Source organism: Corvus moneduloides, chromosome 4 (genome assembly GCF_009650955.1).
Source record: "Corvus moneduloides isolate bCorMon1 chromosome 4, bCorMon1.pri, whole genome shotgun sequence".
NCBI lineage: Eukaryota > Metazoa > Chordata > Aves > Passeriformes > Corvidae > Corvus > Corvus moneduloides.
Genome location: NC_045479.1, coordinates 8851953 through 8871349, shown reverse-complemented (window position 1 = coordinate 8871349; position 19397 = coordinate 8851953). Strand labels below are relative to the sequence as shown.

At 39.7% G+C, this 19397-nt stretch overlaps 1 protein-coding gene across 5 annotated transcripts in view; it reads right to left on the bottom strand.

The window, feature by feature from the left end:
• The window catches only part of PPARA (peroxisome proliferator activated receptor alpha), a 40959-nt gene continuing 21562 nt past the window's right edge, over positions 1 to 19397 (bottom strand). For 3 of the 5 annotated variants that reach the window (XM_032105520.1, XM_032105518.1, XM_032105519.1), the window contains 6 exons: positions 16848 to 17092; positions 14833 to 14993; positions 13343 to 13481; positions 10721 to 10923; positions 7420 to 7867; positions 1 to 7243 (listed from right to left, as the gene is read on the bottom strand). In XM_032105520.1, the coding sequence (XP_031961411.1) occupies positions 6996 to 7243; positions 7420 to 7867; positions 10721 to 10923; positions 13343 to 13481; positions 14833 to 14993; positions 16848 to 17055 (1407 nt within the window). In that variant the 5' untranslated portion in view covers positions 17056 to 17092 and the 3' untranslated portion in view covers positions 1 to 6995. Of the gene's footprint in view, positions 7244 to 7419; positions 7868 to 10720; positions 10924 to 13342; positions 13482 to 14832; positions 14994 to 16847; positions 17093 to 19185; positions 19330 to 19397 lie in introns of those variants that run through there. The other 2 variants (XM_032105521.1, XM_032105522.1) reach the window with 2 other exon arrangements.

Genomic DNA, 19397 nt, shown 5'->3' with positions numbered 1-19397 from the left:
TTCACTTTTAAAAATACTTTATTTTTTTAAAACCATTAAGGCAAAACCGTGTTTCAGATTAAGTTGGTTTACATTCAGTCTGAAAGGATTAAAGCACATAGGTTCCTACTAGTCTCTATACAAACACTGTGAATTCAACCTCTTATTTTTAAAGAAGGCGGAAAAAAATCAGAATGTAAAAAAGAAAAAATGTTTAGTTCAAGTTTTTTCATCCTAAATCAGTAGGCTGGTAACATTTGAGAATGCATCATTGTATGGAGCTAGATGTAACTTTTACATTCACAAGTGCAAGACACACTGTCTTTCCTAAAAATCCCTGCGAGACCAGGGCTTCCATTCGTCCTTGGAAGTGTCATTTGCATTGTTCTAACAGGAAGAAACTTGGAAACTTGGCTTGAATTAGTGGTTCTTACTGGGAAACAAGCATTCCACGAGAATTAGGTTTGACTACTCCTTGCAAGAAATGTCTGTTCATTCTACATTCTGTATTTACTGTAGTAAAATGTACCCAAAACCTCCTAAAAACAGGTGACTGGAAACAATAAGCTGTTTTGTTTTCTCTTTAATATTGATATCTTGATTTAATGAAACACTTGTTAGCTCTATTGATTAGGGTTTGGCAACATTAACAACACCGTGCTTTTCTTGTGTCCTACCAGGTAACAGACCATTTAAGACGTGAGGGAGGGCTTCGACATCCCGGTGCACTTAAGCTGTGGTGCTGATTCCTAGAGAAAATTCTGAGCAATTGTTTGTAAGAGCAGTGGAACAGCAGGAGCCACACAGGAGGCAGCTCCCCCGATAAGCTGCTCAACCAGACTTTGTCAAACCACTCTGAGAGGGGGTTCTGGAGCACATCCATAGCATTGAAACGTTGGTTAGATTTGTTACTACTAAAGAATAACTAAACCATGCATGTTCCTGCTCTGCCGAAGGGCCAAGGCACTGTGACTCCATGGAGAGAGCTGCTGTGTGTGTGGTGATGAGCCATGTGAGCCCCAGGATGGGCCAGGGTGGGCAGGAGCGGCTGTTTGCATGCAAGCCACCCGCAGGAGGGGTGGTGACCTGCTCCCGCTCTGCAGCACATCCCACGCAGGCTTCCTGGTGACACTGCACTCCTACACTCCTGGAGTACAACACAGGACTGGTGTGCCACCGGGACTTCAGTGGCTCAGGATTTTCCCATCCTGCCAATCTGGGTTTTTTTAAGTGTAAAGAATGCCATGAAACTCCTGGCATTGAGCATAAGGCTGGTGTCTTTACCATGATTATGGTACCTGCATATCCAACCTGAGAAAATACACCAAAATACTGTGAAACTACTTCAAGTACCTCATGCTTGATCTTGCAGTCCTTATTTAAGGTCCAGCCTGTAATCAGATCAGTCTCTTGTGCATGCTGCCTATCCCCTGGCCAGAGGCAGCTCATCTGAAATTGAGGTCCTTGCAACAGGAATCTTGTTTCGAAACATCCACAGCAATTGAATCCGACAAGATTGACTGACGCAATAAAGGAGCTCAAGAAAAAAACCATCCCAGCTTAAAAAGCTGTGAGCACAATAGTGAAAAGAAAGGAGGAAACAGCCTTCCTTAGGGTGGGCTCAGTTACACACTGGGTTTGTGTCGTGTGAAGTGACAGTGTAAAGGAAGTGGCTGCAGGTTAGCACAGGGAAATCCACCAGAGCTTTTACAAACATGACACAAACACCTTAGGAGACAACATACCTGTGTGGTGATGAAGTGATGAAGTGAAAATGCCAAGTTGCAGCAATTTGAGGAAATAAAATGTTATCTGTTACAAATAAAAAGCAGTAAGTACAAATGATTGCCAGAACATTTGTAATAGATTGTGCTTGTGATAGCTGCTGTGTTTGGTGATTCACACAGCAAAATAAAAGGTAGATACCTTTGAAAGGTACTTTTGTCCCTATATCAGATTTCCTTAGCAGGATGCTGTAGGCACAGACTGTCACACCTGCATGCACCAAACACAGAATCCCTATGAGCAGACTCTGAATTCAGTTCTATTTAAAATCCCACAGGAACCCTCCTGTAGGGAAGCCAATAATGCCATTTCAACATTTTGTTTTGCACTGCCAAATCATGTTTGAAATACATCTATAAAAGCAGCAGCTTGCCCTCAGGGCAGGTGGCAAGGAATAATCCTGAGTACATGTTGTTATTCCCAGTGAGCCACAAGTCAGTTCCTCAGAAAACACCAGCACTGGTGCATGAACCAAATGCAGCTTCTTTTCAGCTCTTTTCAAAGGAAAACGAGCTACCATGCTGCAAAACAAAGATGAACTCAGTTCTATGCACTATCTTTCATACTGGTGAACTTGAGTTAAAAACTCGATTTTGGGATTGCAGCTATTTCTCAACTAGACTTGCTTTTATTAAAATTAAATAAAAGGAAGTCTGTGTTCCATGTGAAAATATATTTTAAAGTTTTGTTATAACTGTCAACACCAAACACTGATAACTTTGAAGAATTTGTGATAGTTCTTCACAAATGATACAGCAATAAAGACCAGACAGGAATAAATAGCAATTTGTCTTTGACATCAGCCCCTTCATCCTTAGCTCATAAAAGTAAATACTTCCACACTGTACAAAGGGTTCACAGGATAAAGTATGTAACAAATATTTAAATTAAATAATTTACACATTTTTCTTTAAGCACCTCTGTAATTAATTTAGTGAAAGCTTATACCTTGCAATTATATTCTTGTATTTTATAAATTGAAACATAAAGAAATAGTATTACATTAAATTTTAAAAATCCCACAACACATAACATAACAATACCAATAATCTTAGCTCAAACCCACATATAATTTAAATCTCCAGTAAAGCTGATTAAACCAAGATACAAAAATTATATGCAACCGATTATCAGGAAAGCACTTGGGACATAAGCAAGCACCAGATACCACACTCCACCTTACATTCAAACACTTCCTAAAGGACGAGGGGGTTCTGAGAGGGACCATTATTTGTAAGACCTTATGCTTAAACAGTACCACAACAGCTGCAACTGCATTTGTCAAATGCAGTTGCAGGTTTTCAACTAGGTCACAGGGAGCTTTTCAGGACAGACTGAAACTGTTCCTCTGCAGCCACAGTGGGATCTTCCCCAGCTGCTCTGCCTCAGATGGGGCCTAAGTTTGTCCAGGCTTTCCACCAGAAGTAAGAAGGAAATTCAAACTCAATCGTATGTGACCCAGCTCTCGTGATGAATAAATCTCCCCAAGTTTCAGCAGTTTGAATAAACAAACAAATGTTTAGATGCTTATTATAAGCTCTTTGATGTGCAGCCTTGTGCCAGCTCTCTCATGAGAACGGGCTTAGTGCAACTGCTGGTATTTCCGAGATCTGCACGGGGCAGGAATAATGCACAACTCTGCTCTCTGGCAGCACTTCAGCTCTGCAGCAGCTGCTGGAACCAACGCACAAAGGCACATGGAAATGGCAATTAATACCAAATATGGTTTCTTTAAATGCGACCAAAGATGCAGTTTTCTGTAAGTAGAAACTTTCCTATCAGGTCTCAGTTTGTGTTTAAAGCAAAAGCGGGATCTGAAATTTAAAAAGGTACAAAGTAACTATTTTTTTCAATGGCAGCTTTAAAGGAAGTATTTGAGGAGAGAAGAACGAACATCAGATTTCCCTAATACTTGGCACAAAACCTTCCTTTTTCCCCCCCCTTCCCCTTTGACAAAAAGTACCCGGGGCACCACAATAAATAAATAAATAATTTCCCCCAAACAATGCTCAAAAATGAGTAATCTGTAGGTTTGCTGAAAACTTAAGTAATTCATACTATTGTTTCCCAGGATATTTCTCTATCCATCTGCTGTCTCTTGCCTTAAGCTGTTTGTGGTGCCTGGTTGCTAACCAGAGTTCTTCCATGCTATGACAGTAAAATGAGTTCAAAAATCAGATCCAAACTGTACCTGATGAGCCAGCAAATCTTTAATACTGTTTTAATCTCAAAATCTGATCTCTTTACTTCCCTCCATATGTTTTAAAGTATTAGTGTATCTGCACACAGGGGAGATGCTGAAATAATAGATCAGAAATAGATCTGAGATTAGTTTGGCTTCCAAATTTTTAAAAAATGGGCACAAACTGAGTAATTTTAAAATCTCCTTGGCCAAAGTGGGCTGTAGTCACCTCCTGAAGGAGCAAATGCAATTCCTTAAAAGCGTAATGTAGAAATGAGAAATTCTTTTGCCCATTAATTCTCGGGAAGGGAATTGTCTGCCCTGTGCCACTCTTAAGTGACTGTGGGAACGTGCATGGGGCAGCAGTGCGGGCAGTGGAATCCATCCAGAATTTTAGGATGTGTTAACATCTTGTTCATATTTCTGTAATTCAGAGATGTGTTCTCTTATTTTTTTTCCCCTCATTAAGGGTCTGCAATTTAATTTAAAACAGAAATCAAACTTTCAATGTCCAAGGAAGTAGTCAAAAATTGCTTGCTGGTTTTCAAATAACAAAAAAATTATGCACTTTTCTCATGCTAATAACAGGACCTTGTTACAAGCAGCTGCTAAAACAGCTAAATGTTATGTCTTTTACTGAATTACTCTATTTGCAATTCTTTATAGCTTTGCTGGGAACTTAGGCATTTATTATTTAATTTTCCATGTTTTTAAGTGTTCCCAAAGTGTTTTAGCCACTTTTGAGAACAAGAGCAGGAGAAATAGTTGTGCACACTGACTGTGTCTTATTTTCCTGAGAACCTACAGTACACCTAGACTATGGAATGCAAATTTGAAATTTGCCCTTAGCAAAAATCTGAGCTTTGGGGGGGAAAAAAGTCAAGTTATTCTTTTTTTTTAGAAGATAAACTAACAGTTGGCTCCTACAGCTTCAGAACACCATCCCAGAATGGCTGATATTTTGACAACTTTTTGTGTCAGCAATATTGCAGATTAGTTATTTCCACGGCCTAAACCCCACAGCTCCTCAATGAAACAAGGTTGGCTGGGAGAATAAAGCAGCAGCATTCCTAAAATCCTCTCTTTGTTTCTGAGGGCACACTGTGTGCTGCTCTGGGACACAGAAGGCAGCCCATTTCTCATCTGAGGGTTCTTGGCAAGACCAGCATTCCTCTCTGCATGTTCTTCCTGCTGGCAACAGGGAAGGGGAGGAAGTTTTGTGCACATGCAGTTACTGTTTCTGTCCTGCCCTAGATGCTCCCAAATTTGAGGCCTGTGCTTCAATATTTTACACTAAATATATCTACATTTATCTATAACTTCTTCCACAATCATTGCCCAGATAAACCCCAAGCTGCCTTTAAACCTGCAATTTTTCCAGCGTCCAGCTGTGCCTGTGGGCCTGGACAGAAACATGCATTGCCACTGAAATAGGAATGACAGTGTGATGTTCTCACTTCATCACTCAATCCTTGCAGTGAAGATTCTGGTGTCTTCAAATGTGCTACAATAAAACAAGTACAAAGTGCCCTCCTGTGCCACTGAAAGCTTAACTGTAGTGAAAATGCTGGGACTGACTCCTGAGACCTTGGTGTTGTGAAACAGAAAGAAAATTAGGAGGTAATAATGTGAAGTTACCATATCAAAGAAACAAAAAGAAAGAGAAACAGTAGAGTGCCTTGCATGCAGCTGGCACTTCTGCGCAACTCTCTGAGAAGAGAGCCCATGAAGTGGCCAAGTCAGGAAGCCATTTCCTTATGGCTTATTTTGCATCAGGAGTCGAGCAAGTGCTTTTGTAAAAATCACTTTACTCCTAGGAACACAATAAACTTACTCTCAATTGTGCTGCCTTTCATACTACAACACAGCCTGACACCTACAAACACTGTTCTTGGTATTATTGTCACCTTACCCACAAAGACAAAATCTGGTGAAAACAAGTACCAAGTACTTCCATCAGGCAAGGCCTAAGAAGGAATAGAAAGAAATGTATCCAAGTGGGTAAAAAATGAAGCCATGTATTCATCAGAAAAGTAAACAGGTCCAAACAACCATACTGCCAAGACACTTTAAGGAAGCAGGTGCCTTTCCTATCCAATCATTCCTTTGGAGTCAGCTATCACTGCAGTAAAGTGCAGTATCACTGCTGGGAAGTTAAAATTCCTTTTTTATCTGGGGTAGTATCAGATTTTTCAGTCTCTCCAAAACTCTTGCTGATTAAAAATAGTATTTTTATGTCAAAACTGCATCCTGAGCTATTACAAGTTCTACAAAACACAGGGTATATATTTTTCATCAGTGATATTTTCCCATTTCCTTAAAAGACTTTTGAAACAAAAGGGTTCCATCAGTTTATCATATTTACTTTTCAAGAAAGACCTGTTGGAGCATCTCTGCTGTGTTTTAGGTAACTCTTTAGATTTTGTTCAATTTCATAAGAGAAACATCTTTTAAACATGCTAACCCTAAGTATGCCATCTATGTGAAGCTGTACATAATTTCATGGAATTAAAGCAGCAATGGATCAAAGATCTTTCCAATTTTTTAGAAGTGTATGGACAGTAATATCCAGCCATTTGCTACACCTAGACTGAGTGCTGTAAGAAAAAGCATTAGCTGGTTCTCAGTAATTACCATTAGGCAAAAGTGCATCATCTTTCTGATTGTGCAGATACCTGGAAGGAAGGTGCTGAATTTGTTATATTAATACTAAAATGACTAAGCCAAGAGGAAATACAATTTTGTTCACTTCTGTTACTTAACATTCTGATTTATTATACAAATAAGTATTCCTTACCAATCTTCAAATTTCCAAATAAAAGAACCATTGTAAGACACTTCATTGAGCACTCAGACCAGTATTTTCCTGCAGCACTTTTGAAAAAGAAGACAAAAGATCCCAAACCAAAAGAAGTGTAACACTCCAGTTCCCCAGTTTTAGATTTTTCCTGCTCCGGGCTGAGTGAACAGCATGTAACTGTGCAAATAGTTTTGCTCCCATCTGTATTTCTCTGTCTTTAAATATTGTGGAAAAAAATACTAAAAATCCTTAATACATATCCCTGTAGATTTCCTGTAGTAAAGGGTGTAAATGTGCATCAGATTCAGTCTTCTTGATTATCTGAACAAGCTGAGCGTGCTCTGTGACAAGCTGTCGGAGGTCAGCCATTTTTTGGAGAAGTTTTGGGAAGAGGAAGGTGTCATCAGGATGGTTGGTTTGCAAGTGAAGTTTCAGTACATGCACAATGCTCTCCTGCATTTTTTCAATGTGTCCTACATTTACAAGACCAGGACGATCTGTTCTCAAAACAAGCAAAAGAATACATGTCATAATTTTATAATGATTCCTCAAAGTGTAGTTAGTGGTAGAACTGAATCTTCCAGAGGACAGAAGCCTTTCCATTAAAATTATTAATTCATGAGAGAGAAATATTAAAATTTACTACTTTAGAGCACAAATATGTAATGCTTACCTCCACAGCAAATAATGGCAGCAACAAAAAGGGATATATCACTATCATCCAAATCCAGTGCATTGAATTTCATTGCAAAATCAAATTTCGGCTCCATTATATCACAGAATGGCTTTCTCAGGCTTTTCAGGAACTCCCGGGTGATAAATCCGTTCCCATAGGCCACCAGCATCCCATCCTTGTTCATCACAGAGGCCAACATGGCAAATATGGCTTCATACACCCCGTACTTCAATAGTGTCACCTGATCGTTCAAATCAAGGTTGGAGAAGCCAGGGATGGATTTGGCAAATTCCGTGAGTTCTGTGACAGTCTCCACAGACGTACACTGGCAGCAGTGGAAGATTCGAACTTCTGCTTCCTTGTTCTGAATCCCATTGGCTACCAGTTTTGCCACCAGGGTCTTCTCTGCCATACACAAGGTATCCATATCATGTATAACAAATGGCTACAGAGAAAAAAACCCACCAGTTCAATCACAAAATAATGGTTATTTATAATTTTCTTCCTAAAGAATAAGAATTCTGACAAACTTTAACTTCCATGCTAATCAGTCCTCAACGATCAGTAAACCCCGAGTTCTTTTATATTTCTCATCAAGACAAACACTGTATGATGGAACTACAAACTGCAATACCTAACAAGTCTGCTCTGCAAACAGCAATGCAAATAGTCAAACATAAAGATGTATAGCATATCTTTAGTTTCGTTTTATCTAACAGTTACAGTGAAGCTCCAGCACTCCTGTGCTTGGTGTGCACGTATCCATCTCAGAGCTGGTCCCAGAGGGTTCACAAAAGACTTGTATTACCTTCTCCACAAGTCCAGGTTTTTCTGCCTACACTCCTATCCATTCCTAAACTAACTACACTTGATGCACATCATGATTCTTTCCTGAAGTACCCTAGGGGGAATACAGACAGTCATTTCAATACAGGGCAGCATATTTGCATAAGAATGTGAACCCTGCACTACTCTTGTGTTTTATTATCAGATTTTCATAGACAATGTCCCAATTGTCCCAACTTTCTAGCTGCAGTTGGTGCTGAGCCATCTGTACAGAGAATCCCACTAGAATGCCAAACACAAAATTTGGTCTTTTCCATAATCCCCTTTGTTTCGAAAGGTACATGCTTTACAAACAGATGAGCCACTCTCTTAAAACATTATATCAAAAGCAGCATTCGGACTTTCTTACAAACAATCAAAACTCAAAAATATTTTGATACATATCTGCAGAGCAACAACCAAAACAAAGTACAATCCACTGAAGAAAAACAACAAACCCCAGTGCTTCCCAGCCTAGCAAAGTCACAACAACTGACCTTGAACAGAAATTTAGTTCCATACGCACCAAGCACGTTCCCTGTGCTCTTTTGCTCATCTCAGACTAAATACCATGGGGAACATATAGTGTTCTGTCAGGAACTCATAGGATTCACTTGTTTCTTCCAGAAAACTGTCCAACAGGTTAGTTTCCTATGGCTGTCCATTTTTAAATGTTTATGGCTACTGCACATTCCATCTCACTCCAGCACAGTTACACAGAGTAGAACTTTCCATGGGAAGGTGGATATGAATGGAAAGTGGCAAAGCAAGAAACACAGCACATCTCTAAACCTTTATAGATGTACACTATCTCATACGCTTTTTTTTTTTAATTTAACATCATTTCAGTATGCAGAAAAGAGATATGGCTATGAACTTGGGAGCAAAATTAAAAAATGACACCTTCTCATTGTGAAAAATGCTCATTCATTCTGAAATTAATTGTAGTGGTACCAAAAACTAGGATTCACTGAAATCAGCTGTTAATGCACAGTTCAGAAAAGGTGGGTTGCAAAAAACCCCTTCTTTTAGAATTTTTCTGCTGAAAAGTCAAAAGAAAATGAAAATGTTTGTTTTCTTAAGAGATGATGAAATAGCCTAAAACCACTTTGTTCTTCCCTGCATATGGAAAAAATTGGAAGCAGCCTGTTTGTAACATCCTAGGGCTGATTCTTCATTAATTTTTATGTGCACGGACATTTTTATGTGCACGCGGAGACGGGCGTGCTGGTCACTGTCCTGTGGCTGTGGCCACACACATTCAAATACAAGAACTGGGACGCAGTGCTCTAGGATCCATCCCTGCATGTGTGACACATGTTGTGGCTTATGGTTCTGACACAGGGTAACAAGCACAAAAAAGGATTTTCTGCAGAAGCCCAATCAGTGAGGAGCTAAAGGCGGTATTTACTGTAGGCTCATGTCAGCCTGTGCCCCTAAAACGTTTAAGCCTGTGCCTAATTTTACACACCTCTTCAATGCAATGAAGAAGACTGGGATAATTCATGTGTCTCTCTTCTAACGCAGAAAGCTGTAGGCTTGGCTAGACTAAACTAGTCTAATAAATAATTATATGCCAAATTCCATAATGTAGAAGACAGCTTGCTTACAATTTTGGTAACACTCATCCCCACACTTACATGGCTTTCATCATGGCGTATGTAAAATTTCTTCCCTGCAAATTTTTACTGAAATTAAAGTTGCTGATAAAATAAGATACTTATCTTTTACATAAAAGTAACAAAAATCACAGCAGAGCTTATATAAATATGCATAAAGTGAAACAAGTGAGTCCTTACACCTATTATACTCTCCCATGTGCTACCAAACAAAAAGTAGTTGATCAAATTAAGTAGACCTTGGCTAAATTACCCTGAAAGAAAAATAACTTCTACAGCATATGTGTCTTCACAACCTTGCTTGCTTCTGCCTTTCAAAGGAACCACACAGAAAAGACCAGGAAGGCTGGGTGAGGAAATGGCCAGCACTGTAAACAAAAAATTACTAACTCAAGTTTTCTTTCCCCTCCTGCTATAAATATTATTCTGATTGAAATAAAAGCCATGCAGAGCGCCTGTACACCCTACAAGATAAGATAATAGCACTTATCCTGGCATTTGTGACAGAAAAGCTTTTTTTTTTTTCACTGTCATAATAGGAAATTAATTTTGAACCATTCTCCCCATATCAAGAGGTATTCACATTCAGATATCATTTCATTTTTGATTAAGAACAATAATTTAAGGCTGTGAGTTTCCACTTACAAGGTGATCACCTGATTTTCCTAAAGCTTCTTGCTTCTGATAGTGGTTAAAAGCAACCGTATTTACTACAGATATTCTCTTTGAATATTTCACGTCTGTATTACCACGATATTTATTTTTTAAAAGATTTGCTAAAGAGTCTACCAAATTATTACAATCACCTTATGTACCTGTCAGCTTTATTTTCAAGTAACAGAAGAAGTACTTACTGGATTGTTGTTGGTTTTCCCGGCAAGGATGATTCTGGCTTTAACCTTGTTCATATTGAAGTTTTTCAGGTAGGCATCATGAATTCTTTTGGCAAGTGATTTAAGATCTGCCATTTCTGAATCTTCTACATAATTTTCACCTGTTAGAATTTCTGCTTTGAGCTTGGCCTTCTCAGACCTTGGCATTCGTCCAAAACGTATTGCTGATGGGAAGACATAATTGAAAACAAACACAAATTATACCAGAACTTAAGCCTTTTACCGTTGCTGATAAGAGCAGTAGATTTTTCTGTCTAGAAAACCTGAGGTAGAGGTGAAGAAATCTCCTCCTTCCCAACACAGTCAGTGACTACTATGCTAAACTGAAGGAAATCAGGTGTTTCAGAACACAAACTGCTATCTGCAGTGAGCTACAACACATTCCTTTTTCCTTCTACATTACCTAAATAGTTCTATTTTGTTTTCTCCTTATTGAGTTCTACAGCTCCCAGTGTGAAACTCGAAGTCCACCTTGAGAACTCTTAAAACACTGAGTAAACTCATGACAGGAGCTCAGCAGAAAGCACACACAGGAGCTGGAGAGCTGCAGTGGAGTCCCACTGCTGGCTCAGAACCTGCGGGGGCATTCTTTATTCAACACACCTGTACTGCCAGTGGGAACCCCAGCCCAAAGTCCTGCATTTACAGCTCGAAGGCTATAGGCAACAAAACCTCTACACCCAGCACTCCATACTGCTTTCTCAATAGACTAACCCTTCAAGACTGGAGATGAGAACAGTTTGAATATCCAACCTAATCATTAGGATATTCTTCTGAGAGGCAGAAGATGCAAGTCTGAAACACCTCTGGGTATGGAGGTCTCCTGGTTTTTGGGCAAGTGGTCTTGCCATTCATGGGCACATCCACATCCTTCTTAAGTTTCAGTTTCAAGCGAAGCCAGCCCCATTTTATCCTCGGGAGGCGTGCAAGGGTTTGAGATGGCTCATACAGTGAGTTACTTGTACCACATTTCAGCATCCAACCGGTGAGGACAGGACCTCACTGCCTACACTGAGCAATTCAGGGAATGAACAGCATCAGCCCTTCACCATGCCCAAGGGATCTTCTCATGACATAAGGAGGTGACTCTAAGCATGATCTGAAATACAGCTGTGGACTTCAATGGAAGTCCAACAAGGAAAGCCTGTTTGGAATCTGCGTTAGGTGTTTCCTTCCCCTTTAGGGTGGGTGGTCACACCAACCTGTTGAAAAAGTGGAAGAATACCTGCTCTAAACTGAAACTTAGTTTTAAGATCATGGGTGTAAATTTAGTTGTAGCTCTTTTCCTGAGAAATATTGCCAGCAAGTTAGCAGTCATCCCTTTTCCCTGCTGCCTCCCACATGTTTGCTGCAATAAAACTGTGGCTACTCCCTTCAACTGGAGTACAGATGGCCACAGAGTTTTTAGTAGGCTGAAACAGCTTCACACGGATGTCAGTTCCTGCCAACCAGCACGGCTCCCGGCTCAGCTCCCAACCTGAGATGTCACTTGGTTGTCCACCACACTTTTTGAGGATGGCTATCCCCAGTCTTGCAGAGATTACCAACCCTCTCCCAATGGACCTCAATCTCAGTCAAGGCTCACCACAAGGGAGCCAGACTTCTGCAGAACCAGAAAGTCAACTCTCACAATGCCTCCTGATGGGACTCTAGACTACAATGTCACAAGTGGCTTCCCCAATCATATTCCCACCCCACCTATCCTGACTGAATAGTTTCCTTAGGAAGTTTGTCTCCTAACCCACAGCTTTTCACCTAGCCCAGCATTTTTACCTACTTTCACATTGCACTGGCCCCCAAGTTCAGCCTGGACAATATCAGAGCCAAGCAGGGAAAGCAAACGACTGTCATCTGGCCAAGTGAGATGTGCTTTCTCATGGCTTGGCCTCTCCCTCTTCACCCATGTTGCTCAGCAAGCCACGTCCTGCACAGAGAACTGCCTCGTGGGTTGAAATTGGTCTGTAAGCCACAAGCTTGCCACCCTTATCTTAAATCAATAGCACAAACAACAACGTAACTTTTAAACTGGATCTCTAAATGCTCTGAATTTTTACCATTCTGTTTAACAAACAACCTACCAGATTCCTGTTGCACAGTCAGCACAGACCTTTGCCCTCCCTCCCCACTTTCTGAACCCTCTGCCCAAGAGCTGTTGCACTGTAACCTGGAAAATAATGAAGGCTGCTTTCCTACAGATTTCTATCCTGCGTCACTCCCCCTCACAATGAAGCGGTTGTTCTCCTCCTACTCTACAAAACCCTTGATCAGAATTCCTCCAGTATTGAAATCTGTTTCAATGGGAGTACTGGTGCCAAAGTTGTGGGGTGAATAAAGCAAATAAATGAACATTAATATGGACAAACTGACACATAGCACAACTGTGTAAAGCTCCTAACAGCGCATCTGGCAGCTCTGTATCAACCACATGAACCCATCAGGGAAACTGGTGTCCCCTGCAGCGATCTATTTCTGTAAAAAACCTGAGGTTCAATTCATGTGTATGAGTAAAAACACTATCCAAGTGCCTGCCTCCAGCACCAGACTCTGGGTAGGAACAAACAAATTAAGGGCACTCTTACCTACCATTATGTGACATTCCAACTGAAAGGCACTTTTGGAAACGACAGTATTGGCACTTATTACGATTTTTTTTCTGAATTTTGCAGTTGCGATCACATTTATCATAGATGAGTTTTAAACGAATTGTTCTTCTAAAAAAGCCCTACAAAAAGTTGGAAAAAAACAATATGTAATGTTAATGAATGTTGACTACTAAGCTTCAATCATACAGGTATTTTTTTTTTATTTTACTGTTTATTGATGTCACTAGCAGAACAATACACAAAGTATAACCTGTCCAGAAGTACAAATCCATGCACTGATGTGTCCGAGGGCATGCATAGAATGGAGAACACAAAAGGAGGAAATAGCTCTCAACCCTCTTTCTTGGAAGAGAGCCAAGAACCTAAAGAACCTGAGCAGACTTGTGCTTAAGGATGAAGCAAAGCAATCATATATTGCTTCTGTACGCATTCCCTCAGCACCCCTGCTAGAAGTACCCCTCATCTTTCATCCAGTGTAAATCACACATGCAGAATTAACCCATCCTTCCTTCACCCAGCAGATGTGAGGGGTATGAGAACACAGCAGGGTCTGCAGAAGAGCCAAGGACACAACGCTGAGCATTGCAGAACAGCCTCTACCTCAGCTGCTCTTTCCACGATGTCTCCAGTCTGCAATGCAAGGCTGGTCACACACTGCCCAACCACAGGGTCAGCAAACCCAGAGCCATTGCAACATTTTGTGTCGCATCACAGAGTAACATGTCATTTAGGCTGTGAGACACACCTGGCTAGGAACTGGTTCCCCATCTCTAATAGGTATTCTGCATTGTTCCATAGGATTTACATTCAAATGATCATACTGACATGGTGCATGGAAGACAAATGTACTCAAAGACCATTATTTCTCTCCTGTTACCTTCTAATACAGAAAAAAGATGGAAATCTAAAACATTCGAGGGAAAAGAAAAGAATCTTATACTTCATGGATCATATCATCCCAAAAATTATGCATTACTGATAAAAGTAATTTGCTCCAGAGACAAACCCTGGCCCAAAACTACCAGAGGTACAATACTAAGGGATTCAGGCAGCACGGGGTGGAGGTGAGAAATTCGGGATTTGTTACTGTTGTAACAGCAATGTGGCATACTCCTCCCAGCCAAACTCCCAACACAAATAAAACACTAGTGGAGCAAGAAGGCTTTGATTTTTTTTTTTTAGTCACAGTTTAGTGTGTTGCTTTAGTATTTCACTAACAACATCCAGAAAAGCAGCATTAAAATTATCATTGTGAATTGCTCCTACTTGATGAAGGTCTGGTATTGAGTTATGGTATGTAAGGACGACTTATTTCAGAAAAAAGACCACAGATAGGTTTATTATTTGAATAATTGTAATGGCTAGAACTATAGTAATTAAACATTTATGTACCAAATGTTTATCTTCAGATATTACACCATAAATAAAGCAACATGATTTAGGTTCTTAAGAAGAAAATTATGACTGTACCTTACAACCTTCACAAGCATGTACTCCGTAATGGTAGCCTGAGGCTTTATCCCCACAAATTCTACATTCAATGTTTAATGTTCCACTGGGTGATTCATCTATGCTACCTGGAGCTGTGGCGAAATTAATGGATGAAGGACTGGATGCTGGTGAAAGGGTGTCTGAAAAAAAAGAAACACTTCATAAATACTAAATTATCAAGATTGATACAATTTCTATACTAAAACCACACAAAAAATTTTATTCTAAAAAATAATCTTGAGTTAATAGTCCTTAAGTGAACTAACAATTAGACCATAAGTCTTTGAAAAATAATTCATATTTCCAGTGCAAACACACACAAAATACAGGGTGTACCTTGCTAATTTTGATGAGACATAGGATGTGAAGAAGGAAAAGGCCTTACTGAAGTGACTCTGGCAACAAGAACTAGATGTGTGACAATAGACCCAATAAAAACACACCACACCAATGTTCTTTGCAGAAAGGTCGTGAACAGCTCATCTTGGCTCTCTATCTCTTGTGCTGCAGGGATGAGCAGGGGATCTCTTGTTGCAGTACCACAAGAAACACATTCCTACCTCACACAGATTCACTTCAGATACACATAAGGACCCCTGACCTTTGAAAAGCTACTCATAATTTTAAATGACAATCTAAACTGAGGCCTGAAAAGCAGATGGACGAGTCCTGCACATCAGTAGAAGGGCTGAACAGGTGTTAAAAGGAAGGTAACACAAATGCCTGCTTCTAAAATAGTCTAGCTCAGATATTTTGTGGGTTTTTTATAATGGGCAAAGCATTTCTGAATTGTACAATGAAATAAACTCGCCAGATGTGCCACCAGCTGATGAACACATTACAAAACTAACACATTCCAACCTTAATTATTTCAATTAATATTTCTACCTCGTTTGAGGAAAACATTTTCTGAGGCCAGAATTTCTTTTATCTTCCATCTTGCAACTTGCACCACAAGACTTCAGCAAATTAATGGGTGTGTTATTTTAACAGACAGATTAAGAAACACTCATGAATGTAGGTCAGCAAGTATTATGTTGGAAAAAACCTTGGCACAGAACTCAGAGTCTGCATTGCCAGCGCTGCCAAGCCCACAGGCATCAGAATCATCAAGAACAGCCTAAACCCCAGGATTTTATGAAAGTGTGATTTCATTTTACTTGCCTTATGGAATTTGAGCCTTTTAAGTTTACACTTTGCATGTTCTCTAACCACAAAACCAGTATGTTTTGCAATGAGCACTGAATACTCCATGAGAAGGTGACAGTAGAAGCTGATCTAAATTACTGTAGGCCTTGTACACACCTGCACTCAAATAATTGTAAAACCTCCTGCCTCTGAAGGACCACGTTATAAACAAATATGCACATAAAGCACGTCATAACCTCTCCAGTACAAGGCAGCTCTTTGATGAGAAGGTCTGCAACCAAAAGGGAACAAGTCATAGTTCTAGAAACATTCCTATGGTCAATAGTGCCAGGAGGCAGCTCTCCCCATTTCCTTCAAAACCCACACTGTTCATTTCAACTGCCTCCAGTTCTATTATTCCAAGGTGAAATAGGGATCACAGGCTGGGAATTGATTTAAAGTAAGAACCCCCAAAACAAAACATATGCAAACCAACAAAAAGTTAATAGGTTAATAGTAAACTACTTCAAACGGCTCTACTGCTAAAAGACTTGCAAACACCCAGATTCAATACGAAAACATTACTGAGATCACCAGTGTCCCACACCACTGCAATGATTCCCATTCTGATCTCCCAAACAAAGCCTCTGACTAAAGCCTATGTAACTTTATGTTACAGTCATTCTTCAGTGACATTTATTTAATGTATTAAATTTAGCCTTAAGTAGTTTAAAACCATGCCATAATCAGCTTATATATTTCTAGTGTGACTTCATCATAAACAATAAATATTGCATTAAAGAAGTTTTTCATTTCTACCATTCTATTTATAAAAGAAAGTTTTATGTTAAACCAAGCTCTCTTACCTGTTATAACTGAGCCATCAGATCCTGGGCCATTTCCCAGTGATTGGAATTCTGTTAAACTTAAAGCTCCAGAACTATCATCACCTAGAGACTGGGACAGGTCTTGAATGTTCTCCATATCCTGTAGGAACTCTCCAGATAAAGGGCTGTCTATATCCTCCTCCTCCAAGGGAGTAAGGGGATAGAGCTGGTTTTCAGTATCCACCATTTTGATCAAGTAGAGCAGTCACTTAAACTTCTTTTTACTGGAATAAAGAATAATTCTTTTAAAAATCAGATATTTAAAAAAAATACTTGAACCAGTTGCAGCACACTGAATACAGGATTTCTAATCCAAAGGTAAAATATTATACAACATTCTATTGCTCTGGAAGCTTTATGCAACATGAATCATCAAAAGCACAGGGTGAGGAAAACTCCCAAAAAGACTTCAAGATGAGTGAAAGTTATGACAAGATCAATCTGTAGATTGTTGTTTTCTCTCCATTGCTTAGATAAGTGTTTCTACAGAAGGCATTATCCACTTCCCAGCTAAACTTATAACAAACATCAATATACTACTCACTTGAGTAGGAAAAATAAATGAGATGCTGTCACTATTACTAACTTGCCATCTCATTCTACAAAAGCCATTGGCACAGATCTATTTGCCCAATTTCTTTGGAACAGGATAGTTTTAACTAAAAAAGGAAAAGAAGTTCTACATCACATAGTCTCCTACATATTCTTGCTTGCTGCACTAAGCATGGGAATTGATGCGTGATTTCCAACACCGGTTTCAGACAACAGGTACGTTACTGTATCAACTGTGCTGGTGGGTGAGAGCTAGACATGCAGCATGGATAAGCCCAGTAACACCTGGAACTAACTGTGCTGTTTGCTCTTAGTTACCTGTCCACGTCCCTGACATAACCAGAACATACTCAAACTCAGAAATGAGAAATCTCTTTTATGTATCTGTGAAAACAAATTCCTATCCCTGCGATGTATCTATTTTGTGATGGGGGAAAAGTATAAAGAAACCTCCAGGAATCTGAAGGAGACTACCAAATTTGTCTCCCTAAGGAGCCATCAGGAAAAAGAAGAGAGGAATGGCAGAGCGTATGATTGGCACCGCTCCTCCAGTTGCTCTCCATGAAGTTCTCCTGCGTTAAACCAGTTGTTCACAGCCCACAAACGTTGTGTTTCCTCTGCAGACACTCAGCAGAGCTATCCTGGGGAGGCTCCAGTAGGCACTGGGCTTCTTCTACCCAGTGTTCCCTACTGAATCATATACATCTCTCCAAGTATGACTTCTTCATCCAGCACAAGTATTTTTCAAAGATTAAGTGAACACTGAAGTCTACCTTCAACCAAAATAGGCATTATCTGACAGGAAAGCAAAGGAAAGGCTTGCGAGCTGACCTCCAAACATGGCAACAGCTGCCTGGTATGGCCCAAATCGCACCACACTTTTCCACATTTACAATCCATATGTAAAATTCAGCAGCTTTTTTTAGCTAAATTTCTGCAAAAACAACCTAATAGCTAGTGAAACATAAATGGAGTGCTTCTTGTTTTAACTATTAAATTACATACCCTTTTGTACTTTCAAACACTACAAGTAAATTACAGCTGCTTAATCATTAGAGTTCTTGTCAATGATTAACTGGTACTTCAGCAAGCATGAAGACAACACAACAATTTCTGAAGACTGTCAAAATATACTAACATTCACAATACTCATAATTAATTTTTTTTATAAGCACAGAAAATCTTTAAGTAACATGGCTATTATTTATGCAGTAAACTGCCTTCTGGCTTCTCTGTGTTCTGTGCATGTTTATGCATGCATGTTTCACGTGCATATGCTTTCACTGGCAGGTTTAACATAATATGCATTGATCCTTGCTTGAATGAAAAAAGGCTTCTAAAATAAAAAGGGTAATGAGTATGAAGATCATTTAATATGCACAGAGAGTATTTTGCTTTACAAAAAGCCCTGTACATGTTACAACAGTGGATGTAGTAGCTGCAGCATGATGATTCCACTCAAAGACCTGTGTCTTCTAAGTATTTACAAAAATTCTGTGCCACAAAAACATTTGCAGAGGATTTTCTCAGTTTCCCATACAATACTTTAGTCTCCATAACCCCTTTCCTACCCCCAAGTACCAACACACACAAACTGAAAACAGGAGAATAGAACACAGAAAAATAAGGACACAATTTCATGTAATTATGGTTTTAAGGTTAAACAGGTTTTACTCTCTCACATCCTGTTACCTCTGAAATATGTCTCTTTTCACAAGGAGTCCTTTCCTACCATCTCACTGTGAATACCCACTGAGTAACTTACCTATAAACCTGAAACCGGTCCCAAAGAAATCAGTCAGATTATTAAAGAAAAATACTTCAACATGCAGCTATCAGTTATTTGCTCCATTTTTGGAAAGGAATGGAGGGATACTAAACCTCCAGCCCTTCCACATTTAATACTTGCCACACCAGGGATAATCCCTGTAAGGAAACAGGTTTCTGAGATGCAAAGATCTCTGGGAAGCAGTAACA